The 18762-nt window shown below is 38.1% G+C and overlaps 1 protein-coding gene across 38 annotated transcripts in view; it reads left to right on the top strand.

The window, feature by feature from the left end:
* Positions 1 to 18762, top strand: part of ABI3BP (ABI family member 3 binding protein) — a 168226-nt gene that overhangs the window by 94791 nt on the left and 54673 nt on the right. For 21 of the 38 annotated variants that reach the window (XM_059836480.1, XM_059836488.1, XM_059836609.1 and 18 more), the window contains 15 exons: positions 643 to 702; positions 1077 to 1142; positions 2741 to 2815; positions 4818 to 4883; positions 5402 to 5476; positions 9378 to 9443; positions 10960 to 11019; positions 11394 to 11459; positions 12397 to 12471; positions 13537 to 13611; positions 14491 to 14565; positions 15407 to 15484; positions 16027 to 16101; positions 16279 to 16344; positions 17600 to 17680. In XM_059836480.1, the coding sequence (XP_059692463.1) occupies positions 643 to 702; positions 1077 to 1142; positions 2741 to 2815; positions 4818 to 4883; positions 5402 to 5476; positions 9378 to 9443; positions 10960 to 11019; positions 11394 to 11459; positions 12397 to 12471; positions 13537 to 13611; positions 14491 to 14565; positions 15407 to 15484; positions 16027 to 16101; positions 16279 to 16344; positions 17600 to 17680 (1059 nt within the window). The remainder of the gene's footprint in view (positions 1 to 642; positions 703 to 1076; positions 1143 to 2740; positions 2816 to 4817; positions 4884 to 5401; positions 5477 to 9377; positions 9444 to 10959; positions 11020 to 11393; positions 11460 to 12396; positions 12472 to 13536; positions 13612 to 14490; positions 14566 to 15406; positions 15485 to 16026; positions 16102 to 16278; positions 16345 to 17599; positions 17681 to 18762) is intronic. The other 17 variants (XM_059836473.1, XM_059836444.1, XM_059836540.1 and 14 more) reach the window with 12 other exon arrangements.

The following is an 18762-nucleotide window of genomic DNA, read 5'->3' as shown; positions in this document are numbered from 1 at the left end:
GGGCAAAGTAGTGAGTACGCATAGTCCATATTTGACACTGGTTTATGTATTAGGTTGTGCATTCTCCCTGTGCAAAATTAGGAGATCACGTGACTAAAGGGACTTTTTCTTCAGTGCACAGAGATGTTGAGTTGTGCAAGTGTAAGTTGTAAGATGTGCTAGAATTCTGTGGAAAATATTCCTTTTTTCACCTGCTTGCAATCATTTATATACAGAGATAAATTCTCTACACTGTGTTTTATTAGTGCCGGGGACCGTAATTTCTGACCCATAGAATGATTTCATTGATTGTAGAGAAAAATGAAATCAGATCTTGAATTCTAAATACACTGGTGCCATTCTTAGTTGCCATGTTACCTCTGTTAGAATCTGTCACGCATATGTAAGGAGTGGTTGGTGAATTGGATATTTTGGCATTTTTCCGCTGATGTGGAGCCATTTAGCTACTGAGGCTCAGGGAGTATTGTGTTAGTTGCAATCCCAGCAAGACACTTGATTGCAGGTTTGAGTCCCAGGTGCTGCCAGGAAAGGGCAGGTGTGGCCCTAAATACAGACATTTAGGGTGTTGTACTGCTGCTGCTGCTGCTTGTACTGCTGGGGCAAGGCTGAGTGCACATCTCAAGATCATTTCTGTGTCTGTAGCGACCCAGAGACCAGACCTGGAATGGACCTCGTCTGCTCCACGGGAAACCACAAGGAAGGGTAAATAGCCAGCAATTCCCTCCTTCACTGCTTCCTTTGGCCATGCTCTTCTTTCTCTGCAGTGATGAGCCTGTTCAGATGTGTTGGTGTCCCAAAGAGTGGCTCAGTGATGGGCTGGAGCCTTATGGCTCCTTCCTAAAAATCATTCCACCTGGAAATGTTCTGGGGAACCATTTCCAGGTTTGCTCTCATGCCTGGGCTGCCAGTGCCAGTTGAAAGGCAGCATTGTGCCACCACCGTGGGCAGAGAAGCTCTGACATGGTAGCCTGGCCCAAGCAGGGCCACATCCCCTTCTTTGTAGCTCTGTCTTGATGTGACCTGTGTGACTGCAGCCTGTGTGAGGACCTGAAGGCAGTTTCTGTGTTTGATCTTAGCTGCTCGAAGACCGAGGCCGAAGTCCACCACTCCTTCCTCCCTGGCAACTCAACAAACTGTGATGGGTAACTAGCAACAGCCTTCTTTTCCCATGGGCTGCCATCCCTTTCACTGCCCATCACACCTCCCACCCCAAAGCACCTGGCATCCTTTGTCATCTTCCATGGACACGATGGAGTCTTGGTGCAGCTTGGCTTGCCGAAGCACTCGCCACACCGGTTCTGCAATTCTCCTGTTTGATCCCACGCTTCTTCCATGGCCCATGAGCATTTTCTGCAGGAAGCATGTGACATCTGCAGAGAGACCACATGGCTGCACCTGGCCCTCAGCTCCATTCCCCTGCCTCTTTGTGTCTGGGTGGTGGGTCTTGCTTTCTCTGATGCATTCAAACACAGCAGCGTTCCTAGGAGGCAAACCCAGCTGGGCTGGCACAAGAGCAGCACAGCAGCTCAGCCACCCTCCAGGCATTCCTTGGGCAAGGCTGCACCTCTTGGTTTCCTCACCACTGACATTCAAGGCTGCTGGTTTTCTTCTGCCCATGCCTTTCCATTGCCATCACCTGCAACTGGGAATGCTCTGCCTTGCTGCTGCTTTTGAGGCTGTGTTATGTTTTGTTAAATCCATCCCTCATTTCAGCCTTTTGTGAATATCAGTATGTTTCTTCATGGTTTAAGACGCTGGCAGCCTCGAGTACTAACAGTTGTTCTTGCAGATCTGACAACTACGCAGGCAGTGTCCCAGAGATATTGTTGTGCTTTTAGCCAAGCTGTTTCTTGGGCCTACATTGGGATAAACCTTCAGTGCAGATATAAATGGGGCCACACATGCAAGCCCTTTTTAGTTCAGGCATTGCCCGTGGCACTTATCAACAGTGGTGGAGATGCTTGTGGCAACAGCTTCTTCCACACTGCAGGTGTGCACGACCAGTCCTGTGTCCTTGCAGTATTTTGTGACCTGTGGGGTAACAAGGTATTACATGTGCAGGCTGGTGTGCCTAAAATCTGAAGTTGAGTATGAGTTAAAAATGTAATGAACAGTAAAAAGTGACTTGGCACTTTAGTCTGGAGCAGTCTTGCTTTCATATCAACTGAGATATTTCACACACTTCAGGATCTTTTCCAGGGAATTTACATTCCCTACTTTGCATTACTTGAAGTAATTTTCTGAGCTTTCTTGTTTTTACAGTGGAGAAATCAGATACTTGTAATTATAACAAGGCATATAAATTTGGCTGGGCTAAGGATATTCATTTCTGTTTCCCTGCTTGGTGATGTTGTCTGAATCACTTTTTATGTTCTCTTATTTTTGCCAAAATTTTAAATTGGATTTTTTCCAGTATCTTCATCTCATAAATTCACTTTCTCCTTGACTCCTCTTGGCCAGTGTTCTTGTACTTTTTCAGTCTTGCATTCCTTCTAACCACATGGGAATTTTTTCCATATTCCTTGTGTCATTCTGTTTAATTTTTTGCATTTTATTTTTGTGGGTTTACACATCTTTGCATATTAACATCTTTCTTTTTAAAATTCTGCTAATTTTGCAAAATATATTTTTTTCCTCTTCTTTATTGTTTGTACTCTAAACCATTGAGTCCAGGTTGCAGGTGATGCCATGGTGTGATGGTTCATGTATTTTTTGAATAATAAGCCACCATTTTTTCCAGCCTCACTTGACTTTCTTCATTTTACTCCCTCTCCCCAAACTTCTTCATCTGGAAAAGTGTCAGAGCAAGAGACTGGTAAATGGCATTTATTTTATACCCTATCCTTGATTTTTTTCTTGATATTCGAGTGGTACGATTTTGATGTCTCTTATATATCCTGTATTTTTAATGTTTTCTCCAGTGGTCTTTCATTTGTTCACTATGGCTTCATGTTATTTGTAGTAATCACCAGTGTATAATTAGTAGTTCTAGCCTCAGGTAAGTGATCCTGATGCCACCTGGCACTTTCACGCTTCTGATGTGGTCAGTGGGGCAGAATTTAGCACTTAGGAGGAAACTCTCAGGCTTTGATGAATTTTGGGATATCAGAATAACAGGTGTCCTTTGTAGTGAGAATGTTTTTCTTTACCTAGTAGACATGTTTAAAGAGATTCATTGGTTGGTCCTTGGTTTCCTGTTCACCACTTTTTGTAGTAGTCTTTGATATTTAAAAGGCTGCTGCAGTACATAACTTTGGTCCAAAAAGTTATTTCTACAGTTACTTCTGCTAATAATTTATTATTTCCCTCCATTTAATCATGAAGAATGTAGATTTTTAGGCACAATTTATGCATTTGTATTTGAGCATGAGATTTTCCCAGCATATAGTCATAAAAAAATAGCAGAAGGTTGCTGTGAGGTTCTCCTCCTTGGTTCTGCTCATGCTAGCATGATTTAACAAGTGACATTTTATTATATCAGTGTAGCAAACATCACTCTCTTTCTGGGCACCAGTCAAATGGAATTGAGTGAATGAGCATTGATGTAGTTCATCATCTGAAGATTAGCTAATTACAACATGCATACCCTATTTGTGTTTTCTCTGGTCTTAACTGGCTACAGTTTGGTCAGTGTTCTTTTAGCTTCCCTTAACAGATAAATTTAGAAAAGCTTTTATCTATTGCAGAATTCACACTGAACACAAACACAATACAGCTGTACTAATACTCAGTGGGCGGTGCTGACAGTTATCTTGCCTCTGCATGAACACAAGACCTTTGTTTTCTTTTAAAGCTGAGAACTCTATCGATCCAAAGTCATTTCTATCTTCAGTAGACAGAAAACTTTTAGCAGTTTATCAGGCTTTATCAGGCTTTTCAGTTTATCATGACTTTGCTGTTGTCTGCTGTATTGTTCTCACCAAGTTACCACAGCCTTCTCTCTCGATGTAAAGAACTGGGCTACTTAGAATACGAATTACTTGGCCTTACACTTTATTAAATCATGAGTGTTCTTAACATTAAGAGTACCCACTCTTCATTTTTTCATATAATACCACTCATAGAAATGTTTCTTTCATACTCTAGGCTGCAAAATTTCTCTAATGGAAATGGTGGTATTAGGGGCTCATAGAATCTGTGTTTGTTGGGTTTTTTGGTTTTTTGTTGTTGTTGTTGTTGGTTGTTTGTTTGTTTGTTTTGGTTTGTGATTTTTTTTTTTTGGGTGGGTTTTTTGTTGTTGGTTTTGGTTTTTGTTTTTGGGGTTTTTTTTAAATTTGTGGTTTTTATTAATATATTGTCAGAAAAACCTAAAAATATTTTGAAGCCCTTATCTGGCAAAGGATGGTCTGTCTCAAAAATCCTGCTTCTATCAGAGTAGCTTTGTGGCAGTTGCAGGGAAAATCTGATTCTTAGCCAAAATATGAATTTGTAGGAAAATGTTTTGATACCACCTGTTTGAAAATTGTGTGCATGCTGCATCAAAATAATACTGTGCGTTTGCAACTCCTTATTTAAAAGATTTGTCTGGCACATCCAAACTAAAGTGTAGGGGAGAAGGGGTTTGCTGTCAGCTGTTGCTATTGGATAGAATTTTAAAATCAGATGCAGACAGTTGGCCTAGTAGCTAATGCCTAAAATTAGATGTTATGTATCCAAAAAAAATGTTACCCCATGAGACAAAAATATCAATTAGGAGATTGCACACAAGAATCATAAAATAAATATATGTCCCTTGGACCTGCTAAGGGCTGAAGATCACCTTATCTAAAGGCTGATTTCACTTACTGTTTCAAGATTATTTTCACATTTGATCTTAGCTACCCAGGGATCAGGCCTGAAGATCACTTCTCATCCCTCCATGGAAACCAGAGGGAGCATGATGGGTAAATAGCTTATAATTCCATTAGCTTTTCCATTGCTTGCCATCCCTTCCAGCAGCTCTGGAGAGTGCCAAGCTTCATTCAGACACGTTCTTCCAAAGACTGCTTGATGCTGGGCTTTCTCCCCACACTCCACCCCCACCCCTGCTCCACTCAGCCATTTCTGTGCAATCTAAGCTGGAAAATAATTCCCCACAGGGACTGAATAGCAATCCACAAATAGACCTCTGCTAGCTTATGTTGCCTCTAGGTTTCTTCTGGCAGTTGCAGTTTTCAAAGAATAAGTACTTTAAAAAAGAGGCCAGTGAGAAGAAATTGCCTCACATGAGCTACTGGAATTGACTCCTTCATTCCACACCAGCTTCAGTGTTCATGTAACACCTCATTTCTCACTTGATCTTTACAGCTGCTGTCACCTTGCTTGATCTCACATCAATGTTGTCTTGAGCTGCCCAACAGCTAATGGCCAAATACTGTGGATCTGAAGCCAGTTCTAATTTTAACTCCAGATTTTCTTTCAGCTTTTGATGAAAATCAGCACATTTCTTCAAGACCTGAAATGTCAGGCATCCAAGAAATACCATCAGCTATATCTGGTAATACTTGAAAAATGTGATTTTAAATAGAAATTGCCACGGAGATTTTAATCAAAAAAATTTGTATATTGTTAGTTAATTTTAATATGACTCAAAATAGCTTCAGAAGTGTTGTAAATAGGTTGCACTCTCAAATACCAGACTAATTTAGGAAATTTTGCATGAAATAGTTAATATTCTCATCCGATTTTGGCTTATAGTCCTGGTATATTTACAAGTCTGTATTGCTGTGTTTGGTGTTAATAGGCATGTCTTATTACATAAAATAGAGTTTTCTTTCTAAGTTGCAATACTGCAGATGGGTAGAGTGAAAGGTAATATAAGTTTTGTATAAATCCCTGAATGGAACCATTCTTAGTTGGAACTGTTGAGTAAGCCCTTAGAAATAGCAGGAACAATAGCAATAGACATACAGCGTTCAAAATGGTGGAGAATACACTCTAAAATACTTTAATTTGAATATATTTAAAGCAGTGATTAAGTTAGACATTTGGCTGCAATAAAAGGAGACTGCACAGGCACGAGATTGATAGAAACAAAAATGTGCCGTGTCAAGTTGCTGTATTGCTTGAGTACAACTTTGCAAATAAAAGGCACAACACTGTAATTAAAGAAAACATTTGCAACAAATTGCTCTTGACCAGACACTTCCATGGTAGGTCTGATGCTTCCAAACACCCTTGAAACCTGCTATACCAGATCCCAGTGAAATTGAACTGGTGGATTAATAGTATTTTATTGACATTTAAATTAGCTACACCTAATAGTATGTAATAATCTATATAGTTTTCCTGTTCTTCTTTATCAGCATTTATCTTTTAAGCTTCTTCTACTTCTTCAATTCATTAAATAAGCTAATACCTTACAAAATGGGACACTGAACAAAAGCAGTTTTATTGGTGCTCAAGGTTCTGTTTCATTTAGTGTCCCTGCAAGAAGAAATAATTAATTTCCATTCAATAATGACAACTTCCTCCAAAGTCTATTTCAAGTTGTTACCAAAACTCCGTTGCAGCAAAAAGTAGTTAGGTTTAATTTTCATTGCATTGCCACTTGCAGCCTTTTTTTCTGCTGTGAACACATTTTCTTCTAAGTCCAAATGGCCGGCCTGTTCAACCGCAGTTTGGTATCTGTCACTTCTTGATCAGCAGCTAGAAAGCATTTTTGGTACAAGGTGCAGAAACACTTATCTTTTTCACCAACTTGTATGAATTTCTTCCTTGTGTTGGTGTAATTTAAACTCCAGAAAGTGTAGAGGAAGATTCTTAGGAGTTCTGTCTAGCCTTAGATACTGAATCTTCTTGCCACCATATTGGGACACGTCTTTCTCCTCATTCACATAACACAGAAAGGACTTTGAAGTGTCCAGTCTCTTGCTTGTGTTTGCAGTGACATCATCCTGAACAACATAGCTTTTATGTTTGCTTTCCCAGCAACAGTCAGATTCCTCAGCACTTTAAATCCAGATTTTCTGTGCAGCTCTTAATGAAACACAGACAGTTTCTCAATTCCCATCTAAAGCATCTGGAGTCACGGAAATACCATCAGCTCAGTCTGGTATTGACATTTCTTGCAAACTGAGTGTTCTTGAATTCTCAGAAGGGTTCCCAGGGTGCTTTTGGTGAAATGCTGAATTCCTCTACTTTGGGGATAAGAACAGCTGCAAGATAAAAATTCTGCATCGGGTACTATTTTTGTTTAAAGCAATATCTATGATGTTTAAAATACTGGATTATGATCTTCTTTCTAAATTCTGAGTTCACTTTTCCAGTACCAATTGGTAGTATTAGCAATGATTGGCACTGACCAGTTATGTATTATTTAATGTCATAGAACTTTACCATGTGATACTGTGGGGCTGGTAACCAAACTTTAATTTCTCTACTATATGCAGTGTATCATGATACAGATAGCTGTGGTATTGCTTCAAGTCATAGTCTTTTTTATTTTCTAATTACTTTGTCATTACCAAAGTTATTTCCATTGTTATTGGTATTTAAGACATTGTCCTGGTCACTTACAATGTTGGGGGCAGAAAGTGACATGTGCAGGAAATTATCTTCGTGGATTTATTTTCTATAAATATTGTTCATGTTCAGTTGTGGTTTGAACACAACCTAATGGTTGTTAAAGTTGTAAATCTTGAAGTTGCATAGAATATTCAAGCATATTTCTCATTAAGGCGGACTCCCCAGCTATGACAAAAATCCTTTTAGGGAGATTAAAGGTAGCACAGTGAGCATTGCAAACCCAAGGTCAGGGTTAGGGGCTTTTTTAACAGCTTGAGACTTGATAGTCTAGCTATATCTAGGGAGAAAAAAACCCCTTTATTTGGGGAGATAAACGTTTGTCAGCTTTCCACATGTCCTAAATGATCCAGTCAATTTCTTTCATATTTTCTTCATAGGACATAGGACGAATTTAATGCTGAACACAGGAACTCTCCTTTTTTTCTCCTGGTATTCTCTGAACCTTGTCTTCTCCTACAGATCTCTATAGATAATTGTAAATATTATATAGTATCCCCCTGTACATTAACAAGTAGGTACTTCCTTTTATATTTGCCATCATAACAGTTCTGTTGAACACCTCTTTAAACCACTGGTAGGCAAGCAGAAGTATTCAGAAAAAGTACTTGTGAAACTCTTATTATTTCAATTTTTCAGCAACAAAATTAAGTTGGAGAGGACAATTAGCAGCCCCGTGCCACAGAGAAGTGTGTAGTCAGATGAAAACGGATAAATTTCTGAAACTCTTTCAATCCCCTCCACTGTCAATTTACCCTACAAACTTTTGATGCATTTTTGAAAGATTTTATTTGCTAAGACTGGAGGAGTCTAACAGAATTTTCAGAATAAGAACTCCTTGTTTGAAATGTTCTTTTTCTTGGTCCATCAGATTTGTGCCCTTCTACTTTTTCTGTACTGTGTTCTTGCAAGTGTGGTGACAGTGTTCAAACTTTGATTCCATTTTCTGAGGCAAACTGTTTGACTATCATCTGTTTGTGTTAGAAATTTGTTCAATGCTTTTATGAACTTGTTCTAAGCTTTTATGTATTTTTTCTGTGCTTTTCATCTTAGACAAGAGAAGGGATTTTTATTGTGATCTTTGCATTCACTGTTGTCATTTCCATATCTCTTCACTAATTACTGTGTAGTAAATGTGACTCTTCTTGTAACTTATCCTTGTCTTCCAGTGTCTATTTGAAATTCTGTCTGTTCAAAGTACTTCATAGTACTTCATACCTGTTCAGAATGAAAACTTGTAAATTAATCAAGCTATTATATTAGAGATTCTTACGGATTTTGGTTAAGAAGGCACAAGTTGGTTTTCTTCTGCCAGGGTGCCCAACTCTTGATGGAAACCCTTATTAAGTTCACCTTTATGTATTTTTCAGTGGAGAATCTATTTTTTCTCTTTTTTTTTTCTAGGCAAATATTAGTTTAGACCAAAGTTCATTTTAAAGTGTGGGGAAGTATACAATAATCAGAGCTAGTTAATTGTTTTACAGATTAGATGTAAGGTGGGCAGTATCTTTGATGCAAACAAGAGTTCTGGCTGTATATTTATTGACTAGTTTGCAATTTATAGTTGGAAAATACTTGATGCCTGAAAAAGGATTTAGGAATGTGTCATTTACTGCCTTTTATTGTGTTAAAAGGCAGCTCTGGAGCATCATGACTGCCGCTACTGTGCAATAGGAGCAGTGTTTAGCTAGTGCTGGGGATTTGTGGTAATATCAAGTGACTATAAACTTATGTAGGATTTATTTTGTAGAAAGAGCATACGTGAGAAACCACAATTTAAATATTGACTTCTTTGGGTGTGATTGAAGTAATGCTTTCATATGCATTGAGAGACTGCCGTAACATCTCAAGATGGTTTCCATCTCTAATCTTAGCTCTCCCGAGACCAGTTCTGGAGCCCACATCTATTCCTTTCCTGAAAACCACGAGGACAGTAATGGGTAAACAGTGATTCCATCCTATTTTCTATCATTTCACAACACTTAAATAAGAAAAGCTGTATTTTAAAATTTAGTCCAAACATTTCAGTTCTTTTACTGATAGTGGCAATGTCAAACATTTCAGCAAGATTGTCAGTCCTTTATGTAAATGATGAGATACTTAATTATTAGGCTTCTCAATAACTCTTCCTAATTTTCTGCTCTATAGGCTTAGTTCACTAAAAAATTAACTGTCTGTATACTACACTAACTCAACTAAGCCCTCCTGATTTTGAAGTGGAATAACCTTAAAATGAATGCAAATAATTATGTAAAAGAGCTGAGTGTAATATGGAATTTAATCACACAGTTCTGTACTGTGTATTCTTTAAAAAAAGAAGTTAGTCACTATTTCTGAAGGAAGTTTTCTGGTTTACTCTTAGTTACTCAGAGACCAAAGCCGAAATCTTCTTCTCCTTATCTTGCAAGCCAAGGAACAGTGGAGAGTAAAAAGATATTTTAATTTTTTTCTTTTTTCTTGATGTCGTTTGACATAATTTTCACTTGCTTTGAGCAATATCTGTGGTTAGTAAATGCACTTTAAAACACTTGCCATACTAATGATATAGTTATGATGTTTGAACATGTCTTTTCCCAACACTTGAAAAGTCAGTTTTGAAGGGACCAGTGACAAAAAGAATTTGTCACAGAATTCCTGTGTGACTCTATATGCAGTTGCTATTTTGAAAACTCTTTCTAGAATTAAATATTCCAATATGGCAGAAACATAATTTTCTGTCTTCTTACTAAAGTGGATTTGTCAGCATACAGAACATTTTTTAGCTTTTTGACTGAGGACTAAAGTTCAAGCTTGATGAATAGGCATGTATATCAATGGCTTATAGACTAACTGTAAAGAAGAAGGGGAATTATAATGAAGGGGAATTATAATGAAATATAATTTCACAGGGAATTGCAATGCCTTTCATGTAAATAATGAGAGCTTGTATATTCTATGTAAAAAACAACAGTGAAAACAGTAAGAAAATACTTGCATAAATTATTGAACTTTTAAGAAAGGTTGGATTTATGACTGATTATTGGTAGTACAATGTGCAGTTTATTTCTTCATGCTAGAAAAATTAGTAATTAGCATTTGCATCTGCTTGGCTTGGAGACATACCCAGCACTTGTCATCCTGAATTTTGAATTCTAAGATGAGTCTTGGCTCATGCTCTATCTGCATTTCCTGCTGATTTTGCGTCTTCCAAGGATGTGTAAGGAGTGGTTGGTGAATTGGATATTTTGGCATTTTTCCGCTGATGTGGAGCCATTTAGCTACTGAGGCTCAGGGAGTATTGTGTTAGTTGCAATCCCAGCAAGACACTTGATTGCAGGTTTGAGTCCCAGGTGCTGCCAGGAAAGGGCAGGTGTGGCCCTAAATACAGACATTTAGGGTGTTGTACTGCTGCTGCTGCTGCTTGTACTGCTGGGGCAAGGCTGAGTGCACATCTCAAGATCATTTCTGTGTCTGTAGTGACCCAGAGACCAGACCTGGAATGGACCTCGTCTGCTCCACGGGAAACCACAAGGAAGGGTAAATAGCCAGCAATTCCCTCCTTCACTGCTTCCTTTGGCCATGCTCTTCTTTCTCTGCAGTGATGAGCCTGTTCAGATGTGTTGGTGTCCCAAAGAGTGGCTCAGTGATGGGCTGGAGCCTTATGGCTCCTTCCTAAAAATCATTCCACCTGGAAATGTTCTGGGGAACCATTTCCAGGTTTGCTCTCATGCCTGGGCTGCCAGTGCCAGTTGAAAGGCAGCATTGTGCCACCACCGTGGGCAGAGAAGCTCTGACATGGTAGCCTGGCCCAAGCAGGGCCACATCCCCTTCTTTGTAGCTCTGTCTTGATGTGACCTGTGTGACTGCAGCCTGTGTGAGGACCTGAAGGCAGTTTCTGTGTTTGATCTTAGCTGCTCGAAGACCGAGGCCGAAGTCCACCACTCCTTCCTCCCTGGCAACTCAACAAACTGTGATGGGTAACTAGCAACAGCCTTCTTTTCCCATGGGCTGCCATCCCTTTCACTGCCCATCACACCTCCCACCCCAAAGCACCTGGCATCCTTTGTCATCTTCCATGGACACGATGGAGTCTTGGTGCAGCTTGGCTTGCCGAAGCACTCGCCACACCGGTTCTGCAATTCTCCTGTTTGATCCCACGCTTCTTCCATGGCCCATGAGCATTTTCTGCAGGAAGCATGTGACATCTGCAGAGAGACCACATGGCTGCACCTGGCCCTCAGCTCCATTCCCCTGCCTCTTTGTGTCTGGGTGGTGGGTCTTGCTTTCTCTGATACATTCAAACACAGCAGCGTTCCTAGGAGGCAAACCCAGCTGGGCTGGCACAAGAGGACGTGCCTTTCCATTGCCATCACCTGGAACTGGGAATGCTTTTCTCTGCCGCTGCTTTTGAGGCCATGTTATGGTTTTAAGATCAAAACCTCATTTCAGCCTTTGGTGAATCATAGGATGTTTCTTCATGGTCAGAGACACCAGCTGCCTGTGACAGTAATATTTCTTGCAGCTCTGGTAGTGATGTGAGATGGGAATTATCCCAAGAGATATTATTATGCTTTTAGCCAACCTGCTCCTTCTCTTGGGCCTAGATTTTGGTAAAGCTTAAGCATGGAGATAAAAGGGGCCATACATGCAAAACTACATTTAATTCCAGCTTTGGCTATGGCAATTCCACTTCTCTTGTAATGTGATCTCTTCTTCATATTTCTTCTAGCAGCTTCTTCATCAATTTCATCATCAGTGCATTTTCACACATTTACATTAGGAAATCCATGGCATGTTCATTTGAGATGTTTTCCTTTCCCAAATCTCTAGCTTCTTAGTCATGTCTTGAAACCTGTTCAGTGTATATGTTCAGATGATACCAAAAAGTGTTTTGTTTTGTTTTTCTTTTTCCAGCTTCACTGGACTCTAATCATATTAGTTTCCTGTCCCAAACTTCTGCATCTGCAGAAATATCAAAAACAGAGACTGGTAAATTGTATTTATGGTACTTACATTGCTTAGTGTTTGGTTTTGCATCAAGGATATTAATGTTACAGGCTGTTTGCTCTGATTGCTTGGTGTCTGAAGCAGAATTTTGGTTGCAGTGTCTGATAGGCTCTGTAATTACATGATAATATTTTATGGTATAGGATCAGATACAAATGAAACCACAGGAATTAGTATTTTTTGGTATGGTTTTTAGCTATTGAGTAGACCAATAGGACCGATAGCTAAATGGGTTCATTATCAGTTATAAAGATATGTTCTTGACTGGGGCATTTCACCATGGAGGATTTTCTTTTAGCCATATTGTACACATTATTTTGCAGTTTTCTCTATTCACAAGACTTTTTTTCAGGTTATGTTGCTATTTCACCTTGAAACTTTAATTGCTGGGGTCATAGGGATTCAAGAACATATTTGTATTCATTACAAAGGTAGGAATGTGCAAGAGATTAGAAGGAAAATTATCCTAAACCTGGCAGTCAATATTTCAACAGTTTTGTGTTAGATTTTCTGCCTCAGTCTGTCTCTTCTATCTATTACAGAAGTTTTGTTAATTTGTATTATGTCAATTAGGTAAAATACCACAAATGAAAAATTGCATGATGTGTAGTACATTAAAACCCATTAGTCAAAATACTGGCTTTTATTATATAGAAATATGTAAAGCATTAACAATAGAAATACCTGGTTATACAAATTCATATTTGCATGCATTTAAAGTACATAGGTCTCTTTCCACGGGTGCAGGTGAAGTCAAAAGCACAGGTTTTTTCATGTTACATGGGTACAGATCAATTGACTCCTGTTGATAAATCTGATTTAAGGGGGACTGCAGTTCCTGTCAGGGTGTGTCTGTTAGGTGCTTGTGACATCTTCAAAACTTTGAACTTTTGTTACTTTCTTTTTAAGTTGGAAATTTATGAAACTCTGTTGTAGTGGTGTTGGCATCTTGCAAAGCAATGTAAAGCAGTCTTTCTGATTTTTGCCCCCCTTGCTGTGTGTGCATCAATATGCACCTGTCTCAGGGATATTTACATTTTTCCACAGTTACAAGTTCAGCTGACCTGGAAAAACCTATGCCTCCATTTTCCAGAACACCTCATAAGCTAACAACAACTGCGGGTAATAGAAATGCATTAGCTTTTCAGTTAAACCCTTTTTGTGTTTGGACAGCCATTTCTAAATGTTATTAATCCTAGGTATTTTCATCATCTTCCATGTTGTCTTCTGTGTAGTCATGATCATTGAAAGCATCCTTTTTTACAGGACAACTTGCACTTTCTGGTGAGAAACTCACCTGGTAGTGTTTCTGATCTCACATTCATTTCTCAAAAATCTTCTAGGGCTATTTTGATATATACTTACGTGAAGTAAACCTGCTGTAATACTACTAAACTAGGTTTAATACTACTACTGACTAAATCTTTATTAGAATTCTTAAATTACTTGTTGCTTTCTTACAAGCCTGATTGTTATATGCTCAGTTGGAACACTTTTTTATACCAAATATTGTCTTGCCAGCATAGGAAGCTCCTTTCTTACTATTTTTTTGCTGTTTAGCAATTTTTTTAATTTTATCCTTGTTTTTCATGCTCAAAGCACTGAAGAGATCTAAGGCACATGCTTTTCTTCATGGAAATAAACTTGCAGTGCTTTTTAGTTTTTATAGTTTTTGGCGTGGGGGAGGATTGAGTACTTTGTGGTATTAGAAGTGTTTATCTTTGTATTTTCTGGGTGGCTTTAAGCTGTGTGGACCATGTGATGCAAAGCAATGTTAGCTTTGGTTGGCTGACAGTTTAGTTTTAGCTCTCACTTTAAGCACTACCTTCAGCTCAAACTCTAATCCAATACTGCTCCATGCCTGAGGTAAGGTGTGCTTATGGTGAAGTGCAAACTAAGTGTGCCATAACATATCACATTTTTGGTTGTTTTTCTATGATCAAAAAAAGAGCTGTGTGTAGAATTAATAATCACAGCTAACATGATGTGGTTTTTTTATAGTTTTCAGTGGTATTCAGCCTGTTCTTTCAAGTCCTGGGGCACCTAGTAAGTCTGAAACAGCAGAAGCTGGACCAGGTACAATAATCTCTACCTAGTTCTTAATTCAGCAGCTCAAACCATGCTCTAAAACTCAAGTGAAATTAATACACTGCTGTTATTTTCAGTGGACATTTGGATTAGCCCCTAACTGCTGATTTCAAAGTTATGTTGCTGCTAATGGTTGAACTTGGTGTTTTCTCACAGTAATAGTGCATATGGCAACTCACAGTCACATGATTCAGTATGTTAAAAAATGTGCCACATAGAAAATTGAGAAAACAGCATTTGTAGAGTAGTTCTGATGAAAACACCATGATGTGAACTGTAGGTTGCATTTTATTGTTGTAGCATCAGTAAAAATGTTAACATTAGTGCATCCTTAACAGCATGAAATTGTTTAACAGTTAGAGACATTCAGTGGTTTTGGACTGAAACCACAGCTGGATCTGTTGTCAGGTTTCTCTTCCAAATTTTATATGTTTTAATGTGTGACTAATTGATTGTTCAACATGTCCTCTTCATTAAATATCTACATTGTACACGGTACCACCTCCCTTAAGTATTGGACCAGAACTCAAAATGTTCAAAAGCTCTACTTGAAATCTTACTTGGCAGTGGTTGAGATCCAGACCAGTTGCAATGAAGGCAGGAGGAAATAAATAGCCAGAATTTTTGTGCATCACAGATGTGCTGATTTATAGTCACTGAAGCTCTGTGCAGTTCTGAATTTCTCCCTAATGCATACTAAAATGATAAATGTCCAAACATTAGTGAAATATTTGTTGTTCTTGTTAAAAAACAATTTATTTTTGCTCATGAAGGAAGAGTTTCTTCCATTAGCTCTTTGCTCTCTTATGACTGTCATCATTTCTTCCAGCAGCAACAAGTGAATCCATTCTGGAATCTTTCACACCTAAAACTTCCCGTCCTTTTCAATGGCCAAGGGTAACATTAGGTAATGTTGTTTTCACCCAGTGAAAAACTCTGTGTTTGTTTTGAGCACTCCATCCCATATGAATGCCTTCCTTCCACATATCATTTCACATGCATAATCATTCTTCTTCCTGGTTAGAGAGTCTTGTTCTTCCATCATTGTCATATTGATTGCTCTTGGCATACCTGTATATGAGAACAAGCTTCTGGGTGGATTTACTGTCTCAGAGAAATAAAACGTCTCTTGCATGATAAAACACCATCATCCTTTTATTAGTGCTCTGTCTCTTTTACTCCCAATGCACACGCATGTGCTGATTGTCTCTGATATGTAAAGCTTTCAAAATGGAAATTTCAATTTTTTTTGGCTCACAGAATCTTATTTCTGATCAATGTACAGCATTTCAGTATCATCTCCATTACACACATCAAAATCTGATTTCATCAGCTGGCTTTGACATTCCATACTAAGTTGTCTTCAATATAAACATGTGACATGTGCTGTTTGTTGTGGGAAACGCTTGTTAAACAATTTTTCATTGCAAACTGGGATCTTTCTTTCAGCTCCAAAAGACAAACTACTTATTCCTTCTAAACCGAAACCATCTGCTAGCCCAGAAGTACAACATGTGAAACCTGGTAATTGTGCACATCATTTTCAAAAGCTGGTATGCAGAGAGATATGTTCTCTAAAAATATCTAAGGAAAACTTCCTAAAAAGGACAGGAGCTGTGCAATAAGTGAGCATCCTGACTAACTCATCAATCTCAAATGGGTCATGATTGGTTTGATTACACTTGAATTTTTCTTTTCTAGCCCCTAAACCACCACTTTGGGAGCCTGAAACTTCTGAGACTGTTGAACAACCAAAAGCAACCCTAGGTAATACATGTTTCTGTAGCTCTTAGTCACTCTTCTTTGCAGTCCAAGCCACAGTTTGTACTCTGTTACTTTATCTCATAGCTTTCGCTGTATTGAATCCATTTCTCTGAAAGAAGAAGAAGAAAGTTAAGAGATAAGCATTCAGAAATGTTTTTCTAAACTTGGGAGAAAAAGAAACCATTTTTTCACACAGTTTTGCTAGTTCCATGGTACAGTAAAAATTTTTGTCTTCCATTTTGCTGAGAGCTTTTCTATGCCAACACTCTTTGTTCAGAACACTCATTGGAAATACAATTGAACTGCCAAGTGTAAAGGTGGTATTGTGGATGTTAATCCCAGAACTCTCAGTGAAGGATTCCTGTGGTACCAGGTTAACATGTTAATTCCACTGCTTTATGAATCCTTCTGAATGTCATTTTGGCTTGAAAAACACCTCTCAATCACTTCATGGCTTACTCCTCTCTGCTCTTTTTGTAGACATCAAATATTTTTTCACTGCATCAACTGCTATGAAGCATTTTATTGGAAAGCAGAATCATAGCACTGCTTTTTAAAAATGTACAAAGTTCCTTACCTCTGCCTGAAACTGAGTTTACACTTTTTCTGGAGTCCGACTAACAGGCAGGTTAACTAATTGCAGTTTCAACCCATGCATGTTTGGTGGGAAAAAGGGTTTCTAGGACTCATTGTTCTTAATTTTTTGCCATTTACATGATACTGCTATTCTACTTATATTATTCAACTTGTATTAGCTGCTTCTATTCCATTAGCAGAATTCAATGACTGCAGCTATGAAGCAGTTCAATTTTTTTAATTGATTCCATGTTCTTTCAGCTGTTTGCCAGTAATTTCTTTACTGTGCCAAAAAATGAGGACATTTCTGTATATTTTGTCTATAAATGTCTTCTTATGGCTTAAAATTGACCTGGAATTCAAAATTATAAAAAGCATTATTGTTTTATCTCTTAGGTATCTTGCGAAAATGAATTTGCTAACTTAATTAGAGGAACATTTGGATATGTCTGCAAGCTTCAACTGCGTATTTAAATGCAATTCCTCACTTTTACAATGAAGGACAAACAGGGGTTTTGCTGGACTAGTGAATTCTCAGGAAGATTTTTGAGAAGCCTTCTTGGCATATCTAATTCTGCCATTTGCTTTTGTTCCCAGTAGCCATTCATTGCATCATTTAATTTTTTTTTCTTGTGTGATACAGTGGAAAGCATAAATTTATAATCCAGTATATTTCTTTCAGCTCCTAAAGAAGGAAAACTCACTACTTCTGCATCTAAACCTAGACCATCTGCCAGACCCCAAAAGCCACGAACTAAACCTGGTAACTAATTTCCATAGCAAACATTTGTTATAGTGTATCACTTAAGTAATGCATTTTAGCTCAAATTTCTTCTGTGCGAATGTGAAGTTCAGCACTTAATCATCAGAAATGTGAGGAATTCCTCTTTGAGGAATAATATTTTTGGATCCCCCAAAAAAGAGAAGCAAAGCAAAAATCCTTTTAACTTTTATACCCCAAGTCACCAACTCTCGCAGCCAGACATCAAAGCAAATTGTTTTCCTGCTTTTCATTTTGGAATTACGAGTTTTCCAAGTTAGTAGAGCATAGGGTTCAGAAAACACAAATTCTACTGTTTTGCTGATGGTTGTAGCATCTTGCATAGAACCACAGGATTTGATTGATTCAGTGATCATTAGAACATATGTAGACTTACCTGAAACTGTGAAAGTAAGAGTGGAATTTTGTTCTGGAATTCAGTGAAGACATATTTTATGCTCCCAAATGAAATAGCACTTTCACACCAATGTCAAATTTCATCTATGATGTATGGCAGAGAATAAAACACTCCTGGCATTTTCTGGACCTGAAGAAGAAATAAATAGAGTTGTAAAAATATTTCTAGTGTAACATGGTTTATAAAGAAATTAGAAAGCTTGAAATTGCATAATTGTTTATTGTAAGAATATATTAATCAATGCTGGAAGAGATCAGATGATTTTATTAAATTTTTTCCAGATTCCCTGCAAATTATTTTTTGCCTATAAAAAGAAATTAACTGTCTTCAGACCAAATTATTCCCTGTGAAGCTTGTTAAAGGAATGGCACTTATGACCTGGAAATGTCTCAGATAACTGAGCATAATTCGTTTTTTATGCTGATTACAGCTCCTGCATAATTTTCAGTGTAGGCAATCCAGTATTGTATTGCAAGAATCATTACTTTGGTCTCTGCTGTAGATGTCTATATCTGAATATAGATCTGAGTCCTGCCTATTGTTTTTTGAACAACATGCAGGACTCAGATTTATATTCAGCAACTCATGCACAGCTCATGCATGAGTTGCTTTTAATTCTCTGGCAGAGAAAAAAAGAGCAACTCATTTGGAAACTGTTGCATATATT

The sequence above is a fragment of the Haemorhous mexicanus genome, chromosome 2, assembly GCF_027477595.1.
Source record: "Haemorhous mexicanus isolate bHaeMex1 chromosome 2, bHaeMex1.pri, whole genome shotgun sequence".
NCBI lineage: Eukaryota > Metazoa > Chordata > Aves > Passeriformes > Fringillidae > Haemorhous > Haemorhous mexicanus.
Note: the sequence above shows the minus strand (reverse complement) of the source record. Positions and strands in the feature narration are given on the sequence as shown.